We start from the raw sequence: 24581 nt of genomic DNA, 5'->3' as shown, positions 1-24581 counted from the left end.
GGGAACACTACATCAAGAACTAATGATATAATGTATGGTGATTAACATAATTTAAAAAAAAAGAAAGGACAACAAATGAACACGAGAATGGCCCTCAGCAGAAAATCAGCAAGAAAACAGGATCTCAGTCCTCCCACCACAAGGAACTATCCAGTTCTGTGCAACATCCCAAATAAGCAAGGAAATGGGTCTCTCTTAGAGCCTCTAGAATATAGCACAGCTAACAAACTGATTTTAGTCCAGTGAGACCCATACTGGCCTTCTAACCTACAGAAGTGTAAAAAAAAAAAAAAAATTAATTTGCCTTAAGTCACTAAATTTGTGGTAACTTGCTATGACAGCAACAGGAAACAGACACATGCGGTCAGGGCAAGAAAAGTAAGTTCCACTAGAGTAGTAGCTATGGAAAGATTATGGCCAAGAAAGATGCCAAGGGGTAGGTGTGTGGCAAGATATTAAGAGAATTTTATTAATCACGTTACAAAGATCGGAGATGATTCTGTAAAGCTGTAACTGCAGTAAGAGATGCTAACTAGCCTAATAGAACTGCTGGGGCGGGGCGGGGGGTGGCTCTCTACCCTCAGTGCACACACCAACTATATATGGTGCAACCGTGCACTCCTAAAAGCTGACTGGAACGATGGAATTGGCAAGTCAACCAAGACACTTTGGGGAAAAACAACAAGCACAACAACAAAAATCTACCTTTCACAGCAAAAAACCTGGTACTACTCCTTATCTGCCTTGGCTGCCTGAAAGGTCATCAGATCTACACTCCATTCAGCCACAGTTAGCTCTCCTCTCTCCCTGCTCCTTGTTCCATTTTTAGTATGTGAACTTCAGAGCCACCTCACATCTTTTTCTAAAGTAGGTGGGCACAAAACATAAATTCAGATAGCAGACTCACAATACGTGGTTTTCTAGTACACACAGACCACGCATTCTTGGCTGCAAGTGAGAAAATTACGCGGAAAATGAAATGAATACTATTTATAAAAAGATAAATATCCTGATAAATCCACTGGGTTTCTTGTGCCCCCCAAGTATTTGTTCATTAAAATCAACCTGGATGGGGCATTTACCCTCAACTCATTAACAAATTTTTAAAACAGTGCATCTTTGTTAAATAGTGACTTAAAAAACAACAGAAATCAATTAGCTTTTCTTAAATGTACTATATCAGAATCTGCCAACTAGTGACAATAACAGTATTTGGTAAGTTCAAGAGAATCAAATGGGTAATTTTTATACTGGCAAGACTCTTCCTAGGTAAACTAACAATCTGACAAAACTTATATGAAGCAAACTTCAATGGAGAAAATTCGCAAGATAGAATCATTTTTTCTTCCTGGTCTTAAGATTCTGTGTCTTTTTTCCATTGCCGAGGCCAAGGGTAGGCAAACTATGGCCTATAGGCCAGACACATGATTTTATATGTCAAGTTTTATTGGTTTTCATATTGTCTATGACTGGTTTTGAACCACGGGCAGACAGGAATAGTTGTAGAGACTACATGACCCGTGAAGCTGAAAATATTTACTCTGCCCCTTTAAGAAAGAGTTTGTCGAACTATGGCCTAGTTCTTAGGGATCTTCATTAGTAAAGATAAATTATTATTATGGTTAAAGAAAATTCTCTACCAATGTAAAGGGAGGCTTGCCTGGTGGTCTGAAAGTAACTACCAGAAAGCAAAATGTAGAAACTAAAGCAGTCTACATTCTTATGCGCTAGTCAGAAAAATGAAAAAATTATTATTATGCTAGCTACTTATGTCTAATGAAGCATTTATAACATTGTAAAGTTAGGATTATACTAGCTTATGAGCATATATACTAGATATATAACAAGTAAGACAAAAAATATAGTCTGATTTTTTAAATTAATGCTTTGCAAAAAATAAAGTATACCCGGGACAAACTTTGAAAATTCAAGTTGTTCAAAGGATATGTATATAGAAACTAGCAGTTTTCCTCTTCCCTGTTATCAGATAGAGAGTATTCTATACTCATCATTTATTAGAAGATAAAGGATGGATAAATAAATATAAATAAATAAATGAATGAATGAATGAATGAATGAATGAATAAAACCCTAGGGGCGCCTGGGTGGCTCAGTCCGTTAAGCGTCTGCCTTCAGCTCAGGTCACTATCTCAGGGTCCTGGGATCGAGTCCCGCATCAGGCTCCCTGCTCAGTGGGGAGCCTGCTTCTCCCTCTTCTCCTCGCTCCTGCTCTCTCTATCTCTGTCTCTCTCAAATAAATAAATAAAATCTTTAAAAAAATTCTTTTTAAATAAAATAAAGAAAACCCTAACAGTTGGGGAAACTCCTTTTTATGCTTTTCCCTTTCTCCATACAAAAATATAGAAATGCCTGGACTCAATGTCTACTCCATGTTCTTCCCAGATGTTTTGTGTTGCCGACCAGCCCTATGTTTGGGGGTCTCCAACGGCTTCCAGATCCCCCAAGGTTTTCTATCCATGCAAAAGACTCAAGGATTTCCTGGTGAATTTACTAGAAGATCATAAAAGCTATCCTAATTCAGTCCTAAGCTCTCCCATATTTTATTTTGATAACACTTGCATGAAATCACAAAGTCTATGAAGCTATGGTGCTAAGTGCTCCCCGTATGTGCAGTTCTTGAGTCAGCTGCAAAGATTGAACCCTTGCAAGTTTATCTCATGCCTGACAAATGGGCTAGGTTCCCAAAAACTCACACTGCAACACCTCTAGTGTTGAGGCAGTAAATAAAGAGAGGTAACTTGAATGGACAGGCTAGTAAAGAAATGGCTGGCTGTGGGATACAGACAAACTCCTTCATGGTCAACCATGGGAGCCAGTTCTGAGAGTCAAATTTCCAGGTCATTGGAAAAGGATACGGACCACAACTTTCAACCTTGCAAATCCTGGCAGTGCCCACGACAAGCATCCGACATACAAAAGTCTGTCACCTCCCACACAGTCCCTAGCTCTCTGGCTAGGTAAAGATGTGCTGCCAGCAGTAACTTGGCAGTTGTCTGTATTCATAAAGCAGGAGAATGTGGTGAAAACTGAACAAAATCATTATGGAATAGACAAATGAAAGCCCCTGGCAAAGTAGAAGCTGAAATATTGAAATACTAGTTCTCTCCTGTGAGTTCATGCTCCTCAGGCCACTGCTCTGAGGTGGGGAGGCGGTCCCTGTGAATTTTTTTCTCTGGTTCAAAGGAAGTATCACATGTGGTAGGCTAACTATCCTAGTCATCTTAGGTCACTGTTCATAAGCCCTGCAGAAATTGTTTTATGGCTGGTCTCATTCCAAAATTGTATTTCAGGGTAAGCATCCTACCTTAATGGAAGCAATATGGAGCAGAGTCTCTCCTCTATGATTTCTTTTCACAGCCATAAGGCTAATGGGTGACAGCTTCGCTGCTGAGGGGCTAGACATCATCCGTCTGTAACTCGGATTGTTCAGTGCAGAAGGTGGCGTACCTGGTAAGAGGCTCATGGACTTGTCTGATACATTACTCTTTCTCCTCCTTAATGTGTCACCAACTTTGAGTTTGTTTGAGGGTGGTGAGGGGCAGCCAGGCGATGGTTTGTTTTCTGAAAGCACTATGTACTGTCTGCTGGTGCCAGGAATGCTGCTCCTGCATCTCTTAGGGATGGGACTGGACCGTCTGCTGCGACACCCACGTCGCCCACCGGGACCTGACAGCAAGCACTGCTTAGATGGACGAGGATTCGCACAGAGCTTCTTCTCGGGAGTCACTTCTTCATTCCTGCTCTCCGTTTCTGGGGACTCTATGTGCTCAGCTAATGGTAAAGAGACTTCAGTTAGGCTGCTACAACCCTGTGATTCCGCGGCAGAGCCACTGGCTAGTAAGTCTATCTCACCAGTTGTCTGAGGACTAGCGATAACAGACGGCTGGCTGCAGAAGGACACCAGCTTTTCCTTTAATTCCTCTTTGGAGTCAAGTTCACTATCTTCTTTTTCTGCCTCCAAGTTCCATTCTTGGTTGATTTCAGCTAAAGTTTTCTTTTTCTGTTTTTTTCCAGATCTTGCAGAAGCCTTTTTAGCCTTCTCAGAAACACCTGCTGGAGGACTTGTAGAAACAAATTCGTACATGGAAACCTGCTGAGCATTCTCATCATTTATCACTTGAGGCTGGGTTTGCACTGAAACTTTACTCACGACATATCTGACCTTCTTACTTCGAGGACTAAACCACATTTTTATTGAATTCTTCTTATTTTCTGCATCATTAAATAAATTTTCCCTAGATGTATCTTCTTTCAAATCTGACAGAAAAAAGGAAAAGAAATCTGTTACATGAACTTAGTCTCCGCCAGCTTGAGCTCCCAAAGAATTGTGTTTTTAGTTCTCCTAAGTTGTATCACATTTCTGTACCTCTTTCTCCCCTCCTAGACTATGAACTCCTTGAGATCAGATATTCACTTACTGAACAAATATTTACAGAATCCTACTTTAATTCCAGACAACATTCTAGGGACTGGCGGGCGATACAACAGAGAACAACACATGGAGCTTAAATTCCACTGAGGATGGGCAGAATATACAAATAAATAAATAGAACATACAGCATGCTGGCAGTAATAAGAGCCAGGGAGAAAAGATATACTAGATCAATAGATAGGCAGGCAGATATGGGATTTAATAAGCAGTAGTTAAAAAAATTAAGACTTGTTAAATGATGCTTAATTTTTTAAAAATACTTGTGGAAAACAACCAATATACTACAATAATCAATAATTCACTACAACAATCAACAATTCACTACAACAATCAACAATTCACTACATGGCCAAATTAAAAGAAAACCATATGATTTTCTCAACAGATACAGGAAAAAAAAAAAGACAAAATCCAATGTCCATTTATGATTTTAAAAAAGAATCAGCAAGTTAAGGATAGGAACTTCTTCAACCTGATGAAGGGCATCTACAAAAATACAGAGCTACTATCCTCCTTAACAGTAAAGGACTGCAACTACCATTTTGTTCCTACAAAGGAACAAGGCAAAGATGTCTGTTCTCACCACTTCTATTCAGCAACATACTGAAAGGTCTAGATAGCACACCCAAGTAAGAAAAAGATCTAAAAGGCACACAGATTATACAGGAATATATAAAACTGTATCTATTTACAATTGACTTGCATCACTATATAGAATATCCCAAAAAACTTTTTTTTAAATTAATGAAAACTAACAAGCAACTTTAACCTACCAAGGTCATAGAATACAAAGTCAATATACCAAGTTCAACTTCATTTCTATATAATAACAATGAACAAATGCAGAATGAAAATTTGTTAAAAATTGGTATCATTAAAATAGTACAAAAAAAAGTACTTAAAGTAAATCTAACAAAGTATGTACAAGTTATGAAAATTATGAAACACTTCGTGAATAGGAAGACTCAAAATTGCTAAGATGTCAATTCTCCCCAATAGATCTATAGACTATATACAATCCAATGAAAATTCCAGGCTTTTTTTGTAAAAATAGACAAGCTGATTCTAAAATTTACATGAGAAAGCAAAGGAACTATAATATGGAAAGTAAAAGACCTAGAATAGCCAAATCAACACTGAAGAAGAACAAAACTGGAGGACTCATAGACTTGTGAGTTCAACTGACTTCAGACAAAATGAATCTAGGGGTTTAAAGACAATAGTCACAACTCTTTAGGTCCATCTAATGTAACCTCAAGCTATGTAAACCAGAAATTAATGTGAATTAATGAACTAAAACTACATACTCAAATATATTCTTCAGCAAAAGAAGCCAGATATAAAAGAAAACAGCTGAAACGAATCTGATGAGTTAAGTCAAAATAGTGATTATCCAGTAACTACGTGGAAAGGAGTTAGTGACTGAAAAGGGGCAACAAGAGGGGCTTCGAGAATATTGTCAATTCTTCTGGGCAAGTTCAGTTTGTGAAAATTCATCAAGCTATAGAGTTATAACGTGTATACTATAAAAATTTTTTTAACATTTTATTAATAATCAGATATTAAAACTCGTACAAAGATTCAGTAGAATCTAAAAAAAGAAAAGAATCACTGCTCCTAAGTAGACCAGGTGCCATATTTTGTGGGTGAGTATTCTTGTACAAACACCTCGCTGTGTTAGCTAAAGGTCATCAAGGAAGGCCTGTGAAGCTCACTTCTGAGCTGAGACCTTAGGACAAATGACAAAAGGGAAGCAGCCACATAAGGATCTAGGAAAGTGGTTCCCAAGTAGAAGGAAGAGGAAGTGCCAAGGTCCTAAGTTAGCAATGAGTTTAGCACATTCAATGGACAGAAAGCCACTGTGGCTGGAGCTTGGAGAAGGAGCAGAAAATTGAGTCCGACAGGTAAGCAGAAGCATTCCATAAAGAGCTCAGCCTCAAGTTTTACTGCTAGTATTCCTCATTCCATCAACCTCTGAAGTGGAAGGGCTTGGGACTTCTTCATCTGCAATCACTCCTTTGGTAACCTTACATCTATCTATCTATAGATACACAAACAACTTCAAACATGTACATACAGCCCAGACCTCTTCCATGAACTCCAGACTAATATTTGACTGCCTACTAAACAGCTCTTACATGCAAAGTCTACTCCTAGTAAGTATTTCACACTGAACATGACTAAAACTGAGCTCCTGATCCAAATCCTCCCAAACCTCCTACAGTCATCCCCATCTTAGTAAATGACACATCATCGATCCAGTAGCTCAGGAATCAAACTTGGTTCTCTTTCATATCCTATATGCAAAATGCAAGTTCCATAGTTCTACCTGCAAAAGACATCCAAAATCTGACCACTTCTTACTGCCTCCACTCCTGCCAGCATGGTGTAAGACACCATCATCTTGCATTAGGTTATTATAACAACCCCCTAGATAATCTCCCCGATCATGTACTTGCTTCCTCCCCCGTAAGTGTATTCTTGACACAGCAGTCAGTGATCCTTTTATAACTGGTCAAATCATGTCACTAAAGCCCTCCTGACTTCCACTCTGACTCTGAATACAAAGCCAAAATGTTAGTAGCCATCTAACAGGTCAGAAACAACCTGATTTTCCATTACCTTCCTGATCTCCTCTCCTGTTCTCTCCTTATTCCATTCTAGCCACTGGACCTCCTTGCTGTTTCTCAAACCAATAAAATGTTTTATATAAGTCAGATGGCATGACTACATCTGTGTTTTACAAGATCAGTCTTGACTGGAGAGAAAACAGGTTGGAAGAAGGCAATGGGTAAGAGAAGTGGATGATAACAGACTGGAAAGGTGGTAGAAGGGGGGGGAGAACTCTTTGAAAAGCATTTAGGAGACAAAATTTACAGAATTTGGTGATGCAGTGAATACAAGAAGGCGGCAATGACAAAGATGATTCACATATTTCTGGCTTACACCACTGAAGGCACCTAGACACACTGATGTGGGGGACACAAGCTGCGAGGGATCCTGAGCAGCCTGTATGTTTCTGCAGGGTGCACCAAGAAGGCCCTGGCTGCTCTTCCCAGACCACTTCTCAGGACTGTGTCCCGAGCAAGCCTCTCTGAGGGATGTGGCAGTGTCTCCCTGTGGGAAAAAGAGCAGGCCTATTTCTGCTTACTATAATTCCCCAAGGTTAGAGTTCATTTCCTGTATTGCAACCCACTGTGTGTGCAGGATTCCACGATGAGGCCTTTGCCAATTATGATCAAAGATGCAAAACTGCTATATAAAACATTAGCAAATCAAATCCAGGAATTTCAAAGGCAAGATGGTAAGATATTTGCAAATTTTAAATGTGTGTACCCTACCCTTTCACAAAGCAATTTCACTTCTAGTCATCTTTCTTACCAAATATAGAGAATACCCACGCATGTACCTGCAAACATAAATGTGTAAGAATGTTAACTGCTGCAGTATCTGGAATAGCATAAATTAGGGAAAAAAAGCAGTGTTCATCTATCAGCAATCAGTTAACTATGGAGCACGTAGACTACAAAATCGTATGTGGTCACTATATACATCAATGGACAACCCAGAGATCTTCAAGACACTTTTAAGTGTGGCACAATCCCATTTATGTTCTAAAAGTTCTATTGCATTTATGTCCAAATAGTTTCATAAATTCACAAAAGAAAAAATATAAAGTTAAACAATGAAAACAGTACCTCTGTAAAAGAAAGGGATTTTCTACTTTTCAGCAGAGGGAGAGGGTAGAGGAGGACTTTCACACTTTATACACTTTGATATAGCTTAGTCAGTTGTAAAAAAGAATGTTTTTTCTTATGTAAATTAAACAGCAAACAAAACCTGTTTAAGGTTATAAACGTGGCTGCTGAAAAGAGCTGGCATTTGAACTCATACCTATTTTTACTGAATAAACATCAAAACTTTTCACTAAGTACACACCATATGGGATACTGTAATTTATAGTAAGAAAATAGATTGGGTCTTCATCTATGGTTCCCCGTACAGAAGTCCAAAAACCCTTGTAATGTCCTAGAGAATCCGTAGGGGCATCTTTTGTTGTATTTAGTACAGTTCCAGTGCCTAAAATAGTTCCAGAGGAAATGGGTGTCTTCTGTTATTCATCAGAGCCTCTTTCAACCACACTAAGCTTATGTTAATGAGGAGATTTCTGGAGTCCCTCGAGGGATGGGGGCTGGTTGCCAGGGGAACCAATCAAGATCAGAGTTACAACTTTCAGTCTCACCCTCAACCTTCAAGAGGGGAGAAGAGCTACACGTTGAATCAATCACCAATGGCCCAAGGATTTAATCAATTGTGTCTATGTAATGAAGGCTTTAAAAGAAAAAACCCAAAAGGAAGGGTTTGGAGAGCTTCCAAGCTGGTGAACACGTGGAGGTGCTGGGCGAGCGGCACACCCAGAGGGTATATAAGCCTCACACCCTTTTCTTCATTCCTCGCCCTATGTGAATCTCTCCTATCTGGCTGTTCCTGAGTTATATCCATTTATAATGAACAGTAATCTAGTAAGTAGAAGATTTTCTTGAGTTCCATGAGCCACTCTAGCAAATTAATCAAACCCAAGGAAGTCATGGGAACCTCCAATACACAGCATCTGAAGGGCGGCGGCGGGGGTGGGGGGTTCTTGTGCGACTGAGCTCTTAACCTGGGGCTTTGACATTATCTGCAGGCAAGCAGTGTCAGAACTGAGTGAAAGAAACTGTGGGACACTCAGTCAGTGTCACAGAATGGCTTAATGTGAGGAAAACCCACACATCCGGTGTCAGAGTGAAAAAAGAAACACACAGGCAAAGTGAGTTTTTCTTCACACTACATATGTACTATAATCTCTATATGTATTGTATTTTTTAGACCTACCAATCTTGCCCATTAACAGATGCTTAAGAAGTAGTCAGTGAATGAGTTGTATAGTGATCCACTTTCTGATTCTGTCAGTGATCCCCCTTCAAGTTGTCTTATTTTGTTTTTGCCTTTAAGCCCATTCATTTTTCTTTAAAAAACATTGCCCTCAACATTCTTGCCTCCCACCCCACACAGACAGGTAAAACCAACCCAGGTCAGCCCAGCACAGTGGTGAGCACAATCAACAGTGCTGAAAAAATACTGATGAATAAATTATTTGATATCTGCTCTTAAACCTTGACAAGTATTTATACGATAGGTTAGACTTTAAGGGCTAGAAGAAAACTTGAGAGTCATACATCCAATTCTCTCACGTAAAGATGAGAAATTAAAGGAGAGGGAGGTTGGTCGCCCAATCCAGCACTCCTCTCCTCCCCAAGAACTGGATTACCATGAGGCTGTTTCAGGTCAAAGCACAAGCACAGGAAAGGCAGGTAAACTGGAAAACCACCACCACCACCACCACCTTTCACGATTAAACAATGCCTAACAAACAATTTCTACTGCCTGATACTCATTCTCCAAATTAACACAGACTTAATCTCCTTTGACCAACTAGAGTACTTGGAATATGTTTTATTCATCCTATTTAAAAAAATAAGAAAAAGGAAGCTATCTGATTATATATATCTCCTGAGAAGTTACTCCTCATTCGAGATGAAGAGAACTCTTTATAAGCCTTCTCTTAACATTACAGAATCTAAAGCAAAGTTTTAACAAACTTAGTTCTAAAACTAAGTTACTTTAAGAAGAAAACCAATGGCATCTTACTCCTAAGAACTGGTAACATCTGCTGTGTAGGAAATAAATGTGCCTGATGCTACTAAGGTGTTATATAAAATTGTCAAGTGCGTTTATTCCTGAAAAGTTTTAATATTTAAGAGATAAAACATAATTTTAGTTACACTTTTTTTGTTTCTGGGAATACATTTCTTCTCAACATCCTCATGTGTTAAAATAACAGCAAGAGAAAAAGAAATTATGAAATATTATTTTTTAATTCCTTTCAGGTATTTTTTTATTCACACAAAACACTATTATTTTATCAGTTTAAAATTATTAATACACCAGAGGATTAGTTACTACAGTCTCTCAAATCTCTTAAGTTCAAAATTGATTCTTCTATTCCTCTTTCACCTCATATTTCTTGAGTATAAAACTATCTTTATAAATAGATCTGTCAAGTAAAGACAGCACTTTAAACAGGTAAGAAAAAATGAAAACTAGTGGATTATAAAAAACAAATGATTTGTATTTCACTCTGTAGAAATTTCATAGACCTTATACTCTGCCTAGCAAAGGAATTCAGTCAAACTCCATTCTACTCCAAAGAAGCTCTCTCTTCCTCCTGGGGCAAATGGAAGCACTACAACTGGCTAGACAGTGAGCCAACAAACCCAGCTGGAAGCAGGAGCGTGTATCTGAGTAACATCAAGACTGTGGGGCACCCTTCTTATGTCCTGGCTGAACATCAGCTGATCCACAAAGTGTTATTAGGTCAGGATCTTGGAAATAAAAACAATCAGAATAAGGTATCCATTCACACAGAGACTTTATGTCTAATTTCTAACAAGGTCTCTTCTCTGCAGTGATTGGTAGATTTCAAAAAACAAGTCACTTGTGATATAATCTTGAATCTAGAGGAAAGGTCAACATGAAGTGTTACCAGGATTGCTTTTTTAAGACTCAGGATTACAAAGACTGAAAGAAAGGTTAATCCGCTGGTAGTCTGTAAGAACTTGTATTTGATGTTCTAAAATTTATTTTAAAGCTAGATAATGACATTTTCAATTAAACACAAGTCAAATGCTAAAGTCCTTAATACTTACAAAATTTACAAAATGTAGAATTAGGCACTTAAGAGAAAATTAAAGTAGCAGCAACACACTCAACTGACTAAAAAATCTAAATCTAAAATTTAAGACAATTTCATATTCGGGTGTACCTCCCCCTTAACTTATAAAGAAGTGAATGAAAAGAGCATATGTTGATGTAATTTATATGTACACAATAATTTACTAATCATCCAGTAACAATGCATACACTCAGGAAGATTTCATGTTGACCTTTTCTCTAGATTTGAGACTATATCAGAAATGACTTGCTTTTGAAATTATGCTTCTTGTCCTAACTAAGCCAGACCACAACAGCAAATGTGATTGTAAATCCTGGATTTTACACAGCTATCTAAGTTAAGACTGTAAAAAGCAAAAGCACCACCCCTGCTGGAACATAAATCATATTACTAACAGCTACACCAATTTTTAAGAGTGAATGCTTCGAAGCACAATAAATTGTCATATTCATTTCATGACGAAAAATACTGGTCTTTCCTCTACACAGTAAATTTCTTAATGATGGCATTTTAAAAAATTCTATTCTCTGAATATAAATATTTCTGAGAAAACCACAAAATATCAAGGAACAGAGATGCACATGTTGCTAAGGAGCAGCTTAGCCAAGTTTTCTCTTAAAATTTAATAACAAACTATAGAAGAAGGAGGCAATTAGAAAATGTGATTTAGCTATCATTAATCTACATCAAAGGATTATAATGATGTACATTGTGTGCCTTTCAAATTATTCTCTATTATAGGTTTCACAACAGAAGTTGAGAAATCTCTTTGACAAACTAGTCCCTTATTAAAAATCAAAGGAAAGTACTTTGCTACCATCTGTACAACATTAACGCCTTCACTGAAGAATGATTAGTTTGTAAGAAGTACTCCGTTCCATTTGAAAAAAAAACAACAACACAGCTATTCAAATGTTCATCTTCATCTATTATAAAAAAGTCATAACATATATGAAACACTATGTAATTCACTCCAGAAAGACAAGCCTCTCTCGGGAAACCAGAAAACAGAAAAGGAAACTGTGATCCAATGAAAGCATCATCAAAGTGCTTTTGTTTTTAACTGTACCACCACCACCCACACATTCCTCAAAGAGCCTGACCAGCACCTGCAAGGTCAGATTTAATATGATGGGAAGCAATATAAAATACAAACTTTTAAATTTGACTCTATTAGTAGAAAGCAGATTATGTTATAAAGAATAAGGTAAAATTATCCATAAATGGTTGTCAGAAAAATTTGTGACCGACAATCTTTTCTCTTTAAAGTACACTGAACCGAGGACAATCTGTTCGAGTATTTGGAAGCTCATTTTAAAAAGTATTTCTATAAATCAGGCTTCTTTATCTCCAGTATACTATATACCATGTCCATGATTTGACAAGCTCTTCCTAATTACCCACCTTAATTATGGTAATTACATATTTTATAGTAAATGCAAGTAACAAGGTTCATTTGAAAGATAAATTGTGAACTACAGGGTTTAAAAAAAATAGAGATGTAGGAGATAGCCAACCATCCTGCTTAATTCATCATCCTCAACACCCATTTAACAGAACCATATGATTTTCAAGCTAGACCTTAGGGATAACTTAACTGAATAACCTTATTTTATGAGACCCATTTCCAATTTCCTCATTATAAAGAGGACAAACCATTATTTGTCCCCAACTGTTTGTTCCCTGTACCTATTCACCTAGTACACCTTATACCACTTTAGGTTTAGGGAGTACTTGCTATATAAATCAACATGAATTGCTACATAAAATACTGAGTACACTATAAAGAAACAAAGAACAATACTCTCCAACTCAAGTGCCCTTTGAGGCTAGTTTGTTTTGGGGACCTTAGGAGGAAAAGTTGATGACAATGCAACTGATAAGCAGAAAAGGCTCTGCACCATGTAATTTACAGATCTGGACAGATATTTTTATTTCAATATGCTTATTCTCTAGATTTACCATCTTCTATAAAAGGAGCAAAGGAGGATGTTACCATTATAAAATGAATTGTTGAAACCAAAACCTAAGAATTTGTTTTAAAATTGCTTTAAGTTTAGTCTTTGGGATATGAATTAAGCCTTAGCACTTCCAATTTGTCTCCAATTCAAAAACTATAATGAACACCTACACTCCTCATGAAAGCTTTGAGCTAAATGATAAAACAGTAAACAAGAAACTTACAGTGTGACCTCCCTGCATAACCTAAGTCCTCAATTTCCTCACCCACAGAATAAGGGACTCAAGATGACCTTCCTGCTCCTAAAATTCTGATTATATGTTATCCAAAGTGAAATTTCAATTCATTTTAAAACAAGTAAGGTTGAAGCCAGCACTACTAAAGTCTGGTAAGGACAAAAGTAGTTATTACTCACTATAATAAGGAAGATGAACACAAAATGGCTTTCGAAAAATGAATCACCATAATTCCCTCCCCAAACTCCACATCTATTTTTAGATGAGAAAGACGGCATTCTAAAAGGCCTCAAGCCCCATACAAAAACTTGTCCTAAACTCAATGATTTTCCACAGTATCTTTAGTAATGATGAAATGTGGAGGCCTTTCACAGAGTCCACAAAATATGAAAACCATACTAAAGACTCAAATATCACCAACCACAGTAAAATTTCTAGAGAAGTTCCCTGCTTATTCTCCTCTCTTCTCTTCTCTCAAGTACCATACCAGTACCCCATTATGCCATAATTCACTACCCATCAAGAGTTACCCTATTCCCTTTTTATCGGCATTAAAAATGTCACTTAAAAAAAATGTCCATTACTTGTCATGGGCTAAACTGTGTTCCTCACAAACTCAGAAATCCAAGTCCTACTCCCAGCACCTCTGGCTGTGACCTGATTTTTGGAAACAGGGTCATTACTGATATAACTGGTAAAAGTAAGTAGAGTGGGACTCAATAATGCAGTATGCCTGGCATCCTTATAAAAAGGGGAAATTTGCCACAAACACGCATACAGGCAGAACACCACGTGGACACAAAGACAAACCAAGCAGAGAGGCCCTTCCCTCACAGACATTTTTTCCTTCACAGACCCTGAAAGCACGAACCGAACCAACACCTCAATGTAAAACTCCCAGACTCCAGAACTGTAAGATAATAAATCCGTATTTTTTAAGCCACCCAGTTTGTTACCACAGCCTGAGCAAGCTAATATATTACTATACAGCAAGTGAAGAATCAAATCAAAACATCCTGACAGAACTCTCAGAGTAGCACCCCAAATGTCAATGCATGGCCACCATTCCTAATAGACCACACATCTTTAAGAATCTGAGGAAAGCCACTTTCATGCACACATGAACATTTTTCATATTGTACACTTAAATCAAGAGTTTAGGGGCACCTGGCTGGCTCAGTTGGTGGAGCATGTGACTCTTGATCTTGGGGTTGCAAGTCTGAGCCCCACACTGGGTGTGCAAATTACTTAAAAATAAAAAATCTTTAAAAAAAAGAGTTTAATCCTCCCCCTCCACCCCCAGTGTGGTCAAAGATGCATGGACTCTATTTCATCAATGGTATCTGTATGTGGAAGAGCAGATCATATACTGATCTTTTTCATTAGAAAATAAACACTACCAGCCCTACCTTTGAGTAAGAAAGAAAAACAGATGTACTAATAATGAAACTTTTCCTCATTGTGTTCTTAAAAAGATTTATAACATATATTATTTTTTCAAAAAGGTAAGTACTTTTTGAACTGTGTGTGTATAATTACATCTGAAAATAAATAAAACTTTATCACTATAGCACATTTTATCCTAAAGAATAGACTCTAACACAATGATCAGATGAAAAAAACTTTTCATAGGTAGACTGTAATTTAAATTCTTAAAAATATGGACCTGGTCAATAAGACTCAAAGTACTTGCCTTGTTTCTTTATTTTGTCTAATCAATTTCACCTTTAGTAACTGACAATAACACATCATGTCAGAAATCTAAGATCAAAAGATTTAAAAACAAAAATTCAACGATTTTATATAAACATTATCAATCATTCACAGCATCCTGCCAATCAAGAAAAGGTTATCCTATAAACATAAGCACAATGACATGATCTGGTCAATAAAAAGATAATTCTAGTATCTAATTATGAAGATTCAAAACTCTTTCCTTTCTTTCCCCAGCTAATTAGTTCTCAGCAGAAAGCACAATGGGAAGATATATAGTTAATACAAAGAGTCTAAGAACAATCTGAAAAACATTAACCCCCATTTAAATAGAAAAGAAAATGAATATTAGATTTTGCTCTTAAATGTGCTCATCTAATTAATTCAGTCAGGAAAAGCGATGCACAGAAGGTTATATTCTATCTTGTAAGTGTATTTAAGTGAATTTAAGGGCAAAATCTCTTTTCCATATATATTATACAGAAATTATTATAACTGTAAAAAGCAGGCAGTGTAGGTGGTGAAAAGTGTCTAGACTGACACTCAGAAGAAATGGGCTCTATTTCTCTTGCTTCTGGTACTAACTACACATGTGAAATTAGGCAAGATCATTTAACTTCTCTGGACCTTGGTTTCCTTAAGTTATCTCTAAGTTATCTGTCACTTCTCAAAATAACTGCAAACACTGTATAACTTAAAATCTAAAATAGGTCATCAGAATTCCTGATAGATGTTTACATATTTTATATGATCAATATGAATTCATCAGCTACTTAATGAAGAGAGTCAGTGAAATTTCTCACCTGAAAGCTTATCATCATGTAGCAAATTCCGGAGCTTACTACAAAGCTGGATCATGCTGTCCAATTGTCTATTTATCTTCACATCTTGTATCCAGGCTGGGGTATAACACACTGGACATCCAGTCCCAATGCAGTCACTTACACAATTACTTAAAAAAAGATTAAAAGAAAAAAATACATATATGTATCAGTGCATTCAGCAGAATCTTAATTCCAAAATATAAACATAAACAGAGTTTGAACAGAAGTAAATGAAGCAGTTTGTTTTAACAAGCAATGAGCAAACATAAAATATTTGTTAAAATAATGTTTCTGAAAGAGTATAATACACACACAAAATCTAAATCTGAAGGCGCATAGGTAATTTGAGATGAAGAGACTTGACTTAACCAGACATTAGTCTACATAAATTTTCAAGCAAATAAATCTATAGCTTCTAAAGGGTAAGGGTACAGAGAGGGACATACATAAACATATTTAGTACCAAATGCATAACAGCCACGCATCTCAACCTTTTGTATCCTAAATCTTAATACTGTGCTTCATGGAAAATTACCGCAGAGAGACTGGGAAAGGTATTTTTTGTTTTGTTGCCGACAAGTGTCTAAAGGCTTTAATGTAGTTTCTGAGAAAAGACACTTGGTTCTTTCAGACACTTTTATAACCTGTAGACTCAATTAAATTACCTCAGGTTATCTGTCTAGAAGTTAAAGTTTCATAGTTGGGGGGAAGGGGTTCTTAACTTTAGGTTACAAGTCCTTTGCGAATCTGATGAAGATATACATAAACTCTGGTAAAAAAAAAAAGCGGGGGGGTTCATAATCCCCCCTCCAAAGCTTATCTGTGGATTCAGAAATAAGAAACCTAAAAATCCACTCCTTCCTTAGCCTCACCAGAGGAACTCCAACAAGACTGGTTACCTAACAGTGATGAAAGCCAGATCTCCCCCCAAACACCACATTCCTTTCCATGGGACCTACTCATTTGTAGGCACAGAGGATTCTTAAAATATGAGCTTCTTCCAGAAAAAGCCTGTAGCATTTCTAGTCTTTGCATCTTAAATTCTGGCATGATTCTGATGCAAAGTAACTCAATAAACGTTATAAAATGAATCTGTAAACCATAGTAAAGCTAGGAGAGATTATACTCAAAAATGTCGAATTTCTTTCTTCCTTTTTTTTTTTTTTTTTTTGGGAGAGAGTGTGCGGGCGGGGTGGGGGGCAGAGGTGGGGAGAGGGAGAGGGAGAGGGAGAATCTTAAGCAGACTCCACGCTCAGCAAGGAGCCCAACACGGGCTCAATCTCACGACCCTGAGATCATGAAATGTCAAATTTCTATAGCAAAGAAAGGAACTTCTTGGAATTTCTTTGCTTGTAGTTATGAACTCTTAACCTAAAACCCCAACATATAAAAAGGGGAAACTGATTCCACAAGGGAATTAAATCATCAATTACTGTGTAATACTTAAGTATTTGAGGAACACTAGTGACAACGTCACAATCGACTCATCAAGAATCATTACCTTATTTTCAGATGAAGAAAATGAGACTCGGGTAAGACACTTACCTAGCACCACACTGGTACCCAGATCAGTCTATTTTATACATTCTATAATGTTCATCTTTTAACTGCTCTCAAATTAGTTTGTAAACATAAATCGAGAATTCTAGGGAAAGATGTCATTTCTCAATAGATCTGTGTAACTCAGTAAGTCAATATTTCCCAAATGACCAAAGCATGATGTCAGAAAATCATGCTGGGAAAAAGATCCATTCAAAGCACAGGATAAACCAGTGAAATTTATGTAACAGAATACCAAAAATTCATTGTTATCCTTTTAGATTCCACACCATAACAAATCTAAAGAAACTAGCATTTGCCAAATAATGGTGTAGTATCAAAGAATATCCAAAATTACCTAAAAAGGCTATTTAAAAATCCTTCCTTTCTCCAATTATGCAGATGTATAATACAAGATTTTTCCTCACGTGCTGCAATCAAAACAATATATCACAACAGATTGATTACATAAGCAGGTATGAGATCTACTGTCTTCTATTCAGCAAAACAATGAAGAGATTTGCATAAATATAAGTGTCACTCTTCTTACTCGTTTTTCTTTGTTTATGGTCATTTTTCCTTAAGAAAGTGTTATTTATGTTACTATGTAAAGAGTTTATTATTGTTATTTTTAACTAAACAGTATTTTTTAAATGTCTCAGTTTTACATGGCGAATACACACATAAAACTGCTTTAGGGGCCTCAATTTTTAAGGGTGTAAAATGATCCAAAGCCAAAAAGTTTGCATATGTCTGCCATATGTTTTAAACGATTTCTATCTTAAAAAGAATACATGGGTTATTTTTATCAGGGATTGGCATGAAAGTACCTTGAAACTACCACAACACTGTCAATGACATAAAAATCTGTGCCCCCCCCCCAACCCCCCCCCCCCCCCCCCCCCGCCCGCCCCACTTCTATGCTTCAGCAGACTGGTATATATACCAAGCCATCTTTAAAACTGCATGATATTTACAGCATTGCTCAACAGTTTTACACAGCCTCAAATCTGCAAAGACTACAGTTACCCTAATTGTGGCATCACATTATCAAAATAAACCAAAATTACACTGAATCTATTCTTTCCTGTGATCATGTCATATACAGATGTACAGATGACCACTTTCTAAGATGTTCTCATGCCTCTCTTAATCTTTCATTGGCCATTTTAAGTCACAGACCCCTTTAGAACCCAATTAAAGGTATAGATCTCTCTCACACTCCATACACTCACACATACACACACAGACACACACTTTACATACTATTTCATGGAGTTGGTTATGCTCCAGCAGACTTGTCACTGATAGATTATACACAGTGAGTCCATCAGCTGAAACAAAATAAATCTGCTTACTACCGAGTGAGGACAGGAAGTAGGCGTCATTTCATAAGGGGATCATGGGAGGCTTTTTGGAGGAGGTGACATATGAGCTGAAATGTAACTGATGAAAAGTCAGCGTCACAAAAATTTGGCAGTACATTCTAGATGGAAGAAATAGCAAGTGCGAAAGTCCTGGGGCAGTAGTAAATTCGGTATGTTTAATGAACTAAAAGGAGAAGGTGGCTAGAACAGGGTGAGCTAGTGGGAAGTGTGGTTGGAGAGGTAGGTAGGAATTGGGTCCTGTACAGGGTCTTCTGAACCTTAAGAGTGAAGAGTTTGGATTTTATTCTAACTGTAATAGAAGCCACTAGAGGATTTTAAGGAGGGTAATGATATGGATGTGATTTACATTTTTAAAAGATCACTGGTAAGAATGGAGAAAATGGGGAAGGGAACCAGGTAGGAACTTAGGACAACAATCTGAGGAGAGATAATAGGATAGTGGCTTGGACCAAAGTGTAAACAGTAGTAAATATAGAGCAAAGTGGGAAAATTCAAGATTCAAGGGACATTTTGAGGTGGAGCTGAAAGAACTTAATATGATAAGGAAGAAAAGAACAATCGGGTATGACTTGTGGCTTTTGCCTTGAGCAACTCTGCAATCAGTGGTACCCTTTATGGCCACGAAGATCACTGATGGAAGGGGAGAATGGCCAACAGACATGCTCTGCACAACCAGCCAGTCTGAAATCCCGTCATCATCCAAATGGAGTTATCAGGTAGGCAACAGGTATAATTTCCTATCCCCCCTCCAGCTGGATATGTCCCATATATCAGATCCATGTTTCCAGAAAGAAAATTGGGACCCCCAAGCATAATTGCTTCCCACGCATCCCAGCCCACAGCAGTCAGGCAGTAAATTATTTTCATATGTGCTTAACTCCACATTGCAGTGGCCCGTGCCAGACAGTCACATAGTCGTAACTGAAATCATGAAAAACTACTCAAAGGAGGCTGTATCAACTCTGTCTCACACAAAACTAAGACATTCAATCCTTGAATTTATTTCCCCAAAATAAGGAATAGAATGAGGTGAAAATCTAGTATTCTAATCTATAAGCCAGGGCTTTCCTACTAGAACACGGATATAACTTCACAGTAACTGTTATGGCTTGAACTGTGTCCCCCAAAAAGATGTTGAAGTCTTAACACCCAGTACCTAAGAATGTGATCTTATTTGGAAATAGGATCTTTCTGGATGATCAAATTAACATGAGATCGTCAAGGTGAGGCTTAATCCAATATAACTAGCATTCTTACAGAAAGGGGAAGTTTGGACACAAACAAATACACAAGAGAGAAATCCATGTGAACATGAAAGTTCAAATCAGAGTGATATATCTACAAGCCAAAGAATGCTGAAGATGCCAGAAGACAAAGACTTCTCCACCAGAAGGTAGAATAGACTCATGGAACAGAGTCTTCCTCACAGCCCTGCTTGTCACCTTGCTCTCAGAATTCTAGCCTCCCAAACTGTGAGACAATAAATTTCTGTCACACTAAAGCACCCAGTCTTTGGTACTGTGTTACAGCAACCCTAGAAAACCAACCCAGTAACTATAAGAACTAGATTTTCATAATCTGGAAAGTCTAGACTCAAAACTAACTGGAAGGAAAAAAAGAGACATACTTCAAATACACAATAGATTTTTCTCCCCAAGCTTAGCCGAGCTACTTAGTAAGCTTCACAACTTTGGACAAGTCATCCCCTTTGAGCTTTGATGCTCTTATTTGCAAATTAAGACAGTTATAAGAATCAAAATGAGAGAATGTACAGTAAGTTATCTGCAGTCTATGAGAGCTACATAAACATAATGTAATGTTATTATTAATATGATTACATGATGATGACCTAGTAAAGAAAATAGTAACACTGAGTATCAAGTCATAATTACTTACCTACAGAAGATGTGCTCACACCCCCCTAAACACACAGGCTCCCTCAGAATATGAGTGCTGTTTGAAGAAAAGAAAACAATCGAGACTTAGGTCATTGTTAGATAAACATTTTACACCCAACATTTCATAAATCCAAAGCCTAACACTACCATAGTTCTCTTTCTCAGAAGATACCAAGCAGAAAAAGAAATTAAGGATGTTTTTATTTGAAAGGTTATTACTGCCTGATTAAATACTGTATCATCACACATCTGCTGGACTCAAATAGCTACTACCAAACTCAGTACATACTGTAACATTTTCTATAATGCACATACTGGGAAATCATAGAAGCAACTCTGTGCAAGTATCTCTATACCTCTTACAGGCAAAACCAACCACTGGCTGCTTCTTTCAACTACTAAGATACATCTTCACCTAATGATTCAAAGTACAGACCATAAATTTCAAAATAAGACTTAAAAATAGAATGACCATATATTATCCATATGAGAACATTTCTGAGAGTGAAGGGGCGTGATAACTGAATAGGACATGGGGACAAGCAGGTATAAACCAGGGCGGACCTGGGAAAATCAGGACATCTGATCACTTAAGACCCTAAGAATTCACGATTTCCCATAGGAATACACTGGTTTCTGGCTATTCTTGAGTGGCCATTTACATTTCATCGATGCCTTGTCAAAAATACAGCCATTCTTTCAGTTCACAATTAGTTGACTGTTTTGTACTTTAAGCAACCACAAATAGGAATCATCACTCTGCAGACTGAATGAGATTCATGGCATTGGGGGAAGAGAGACAGAAACACAATTATTGTCCATCAAAGTACCTGCTACATTTGAAAATAACAGTACTTACTTATTAATAAACACATCAAGTCATTACTTTCAGAGGGCGTAATGCAGTGAGAGCAAACAGGAAAAATAAAGCTTTCAAAGGATGAACATTTTTTGTGCTTGGTTTATTACATTAACCTGAGGACCTTTAGGTATTTACACCATTATTATCCAATTACCTCTGTACACATTACCACATACCAATAAAAAGTTTTCCACATTTCTTGGAAGATCAAAAGTATCACACTGCACATTTTAATAGATATGAACATTAAAGTGAAATCGAGCTTTCAGAAAGAATGCTAACAGAGTATAACACCTACAATGTTATCCTCAAGATACCAAAAATGGTGCTCATTGACATTATAAAACCCATTACTTTTTTAAAACTCACAATATCTGATTTTTCTATCACATTACACAGATCACAGTGATAAAAATATGATCTGTGACGTGCCAGCCACTTTTGTGATTCTGGCAATTAAGATGATCTCTGCTCCAGCGACCATACTCTTCCTGTAATTTTTGTTCATGATTTCATCTACCAAATCTCATCTCCTATCTCCTAATCAAGTGTGCTGAATTCTACCTTCATTAAAAGCTCTGCTCTAAGATCTCAGAAGTGGTGGTGTTTCACCTCCCCCATCAAAATAATTCCCCGTATCTCTTTCATTCCATCACTCTGACCAAACCTCCACCTTCAGGTCGCGTTCCACCTTGAGAGAACACCGTTCAGTTCACTAGCTCCTTGGATTCCCTAGGCCAGAGTTAACTACTTCACAGTCACCTTCACCACCACCCCATTTCCACTGACCTCTGAGACACTCACAGACACCAATCTACAATGCCAGATAGGCCCCGCAGTCCACTCCTTCCTCGCCTACTCTCAGGCTATGACTAACCATTATAAAAAGACAGAGAGATAGAAGTGCCTAGGTGGCCCAGTCAGTTAAGAGCTGGACTTGATCTCAGCTCAAGTCATGATCTCAGGGTGGTGAGACAGAGCTCTGCGTTGGGTTCAGTGCAGAGTCGGCTTGGGATTCTCTCTATCCCTCTCCCTCTGCCCCTCCCCCTGCTCACTCTCTCTCTAAAAACAAAGAGAGAGAGATAAATGTGTCTCTATACATTTAGTTGGTAGTTTCTTCACCTTTGTATCTCTACCAAAGTGGCACATATTTTCGGTGAGAAAACAAATGAATAGATGCTTTTTGAAACAATCTCCATGCTCTGAAATCCCACTAACCTGACTGGAGATGAACAGTGTGAGCTTTTCACCACCCATTCCTACCTCTTCCTCCATAATGCTTATCCGTCCCTTCAGGCTCAGAGGAAAACATCTCCTGCAGTCACTCTTCCTTCTTAAAATGTGCCGCTGGATCTCTCCCTAGATCCCTTATCTTCTCTGTCTCCTAAAGTGGTCTATTCTTATCATTATAGTCACCTTTCTTCTTCCATCTGCCTAAACATGCCCAAGTAGGTACTCTCTCTTCCACCCTAAAAACAAGCACTTTCTTTAGATCCTGCCTCTCACTCTACCTTCAACCCCAGCTCTTCCCTACAGATCAAAGGTCCTAAGTGCTCTACAGAGTTCACTCCATCTCCTCACCTCCCTAGCTTTAACTCCCAACACTGCTGAAACTGCTCCCCAAAAGCACTTTTAGGCCTCATTTTCCCTGACCCTTCTGTGAAGCAACATTGACCTCAACTTCTTTCCTGAAACCTTTCCTTCTGTTGAGTCTTAATTTTCTTATAGCACATTTATCTGCCCATTTCAGCATTCCGTTAACTGCTTCTTTCCTGTCTCTCAATTGTAGGCTTACCAGGATGCAGTCCAGACTTCAGCTTTCTATGGTAGTACTCTACTCAATGCCTTGATTCTGTTTCTAAACTTAAATGTCCTTTCTAAGATGACTCTGAACCCTTTATCTATGGTTCTGATCCTTCACCCTAGCAATGAGATGCTACAGTGTGATTAGCAATGAATCTAATATCTATGAATAACTGATCAACTGTACTAATTATTCTAATTAGTGAGCTAAAATATATTTTGTTGTTGTTAACAGATGAGGAACACCACTGGATGAGTGACGGAGAAGTATGTGCCTGTGAGCATAGGGCAAGGGGCAGGGAAGGGGGTGTTAAAACCAAGACTGGGAGGGGGCCATGTCAAGTTCAAAAGAATGTTCCTGAAGAGCTCAGAAGTGCAGATACAGAGGGTGGCAATGATCTATGTCAGAGCCAGGCTTTCTGACAATGCCTAGAGCTTAGCTGAGAAGATACTATGGAATAAAACAATTTCTATTACAACCAGACAATATCTATCAAAATTTTAAATGTACCCACTTTTAATTCAACTATTCCCCTGCCAGAAATTTATCCTTTAGGGATACTCAGATGCTTGCAAAACTGAAACTTCAAAAGACCAAACATAACTACTTAAGACAGGATACCAAGAGATTGCAGAGATTAAGAAATAATAAAACTAAAATGTCATAAATACATATATATATATATTTTTTTTTTTTTATTAAAGGACTCAGAATAGCCTAAGACATCTCAAGGATAACAGGGATGCCTGGCCTTCAAAATAATGATTGAAAATTATTTTGTACTTCAAATTCTATACCTAGTCATCTTCCATAGTAGAAAATTTTATTATAAGAAAACTTATAATAAGAAAACTCTTTCTTATAATAAGAAAACTCATCTTTTAGAGTAGGAGGTTAGAAAGTAAATAAATAAATGTCTAAAATGGAAAAATTCAAGAAGTAGCAATAGAAACATATCATTTGGAAATGCAGAAGTAAATCATGAAGAACTAAAAGAGATGAAAGAGGTTGTATCTGAAGTACAGATGAAGCAAAAGAATGTTTCCATTATGTCTTTGCCTTATTGACCTTGTTGACTATGTTCATGTATAATTCTAATAAAAAATTTTAAAATGTTAAGGCCAATGGA

The 24581-nt window shown here is 37.5% G+C and overlaps 1 protein-coding gene across 2 annotated transcripts in view; it reads right to left on the bottom strand.

Moving 5' to 3' along the window:
* Window positions 1-24581, bottom strand: part of BARD1 (BRCA1 associated RING domain 1) — an 87727-nt gene that overhangs the window by 55656 nt on the left and 7490 nt on the right. For both annotated transcript variants that reach the window (XM_025892114.2, XM_025892121.2), the window contains exons 2-4: window positions 20785-20841; window positions 15941-16089; window positions 3326-4278 (exon numbers count right to left, since the gene is read on the bottom strand). In XM_025892114.2, coding sequence (XP_025747899.1) covers window positions 3326-4278; window positions 15941-16089; window positions 20785-20841 — 1159 coding nt within the window. The remainder of the gene's footprint in view (window positions 1-3325; window positions 4279-15940; window positions 16090-20784; window positions 20842-24581) is intronic.

This window comes from Callorhinus ursinus, unplaced genomic scaffold (genome assembly GCF_003265705.2).
Source record: "Callorhinus ursinus isolate GAN/ISIS: 27379988/994484 unplaced genomic scaffold, GSC_fseal_2.0 scaffold2, whole genome shotgun sequence".
Lineage (NCBI taxonomy): Eukaryota > Metazoa > Chordata > Mammalia > Carnivora > Otariidae > Callorhinus > Callorhinus ursinus.
Note: the sequence above shows the minus strand (reverse complement) of the source record. Positions and strands in the feature narration are given on the sequence as shown.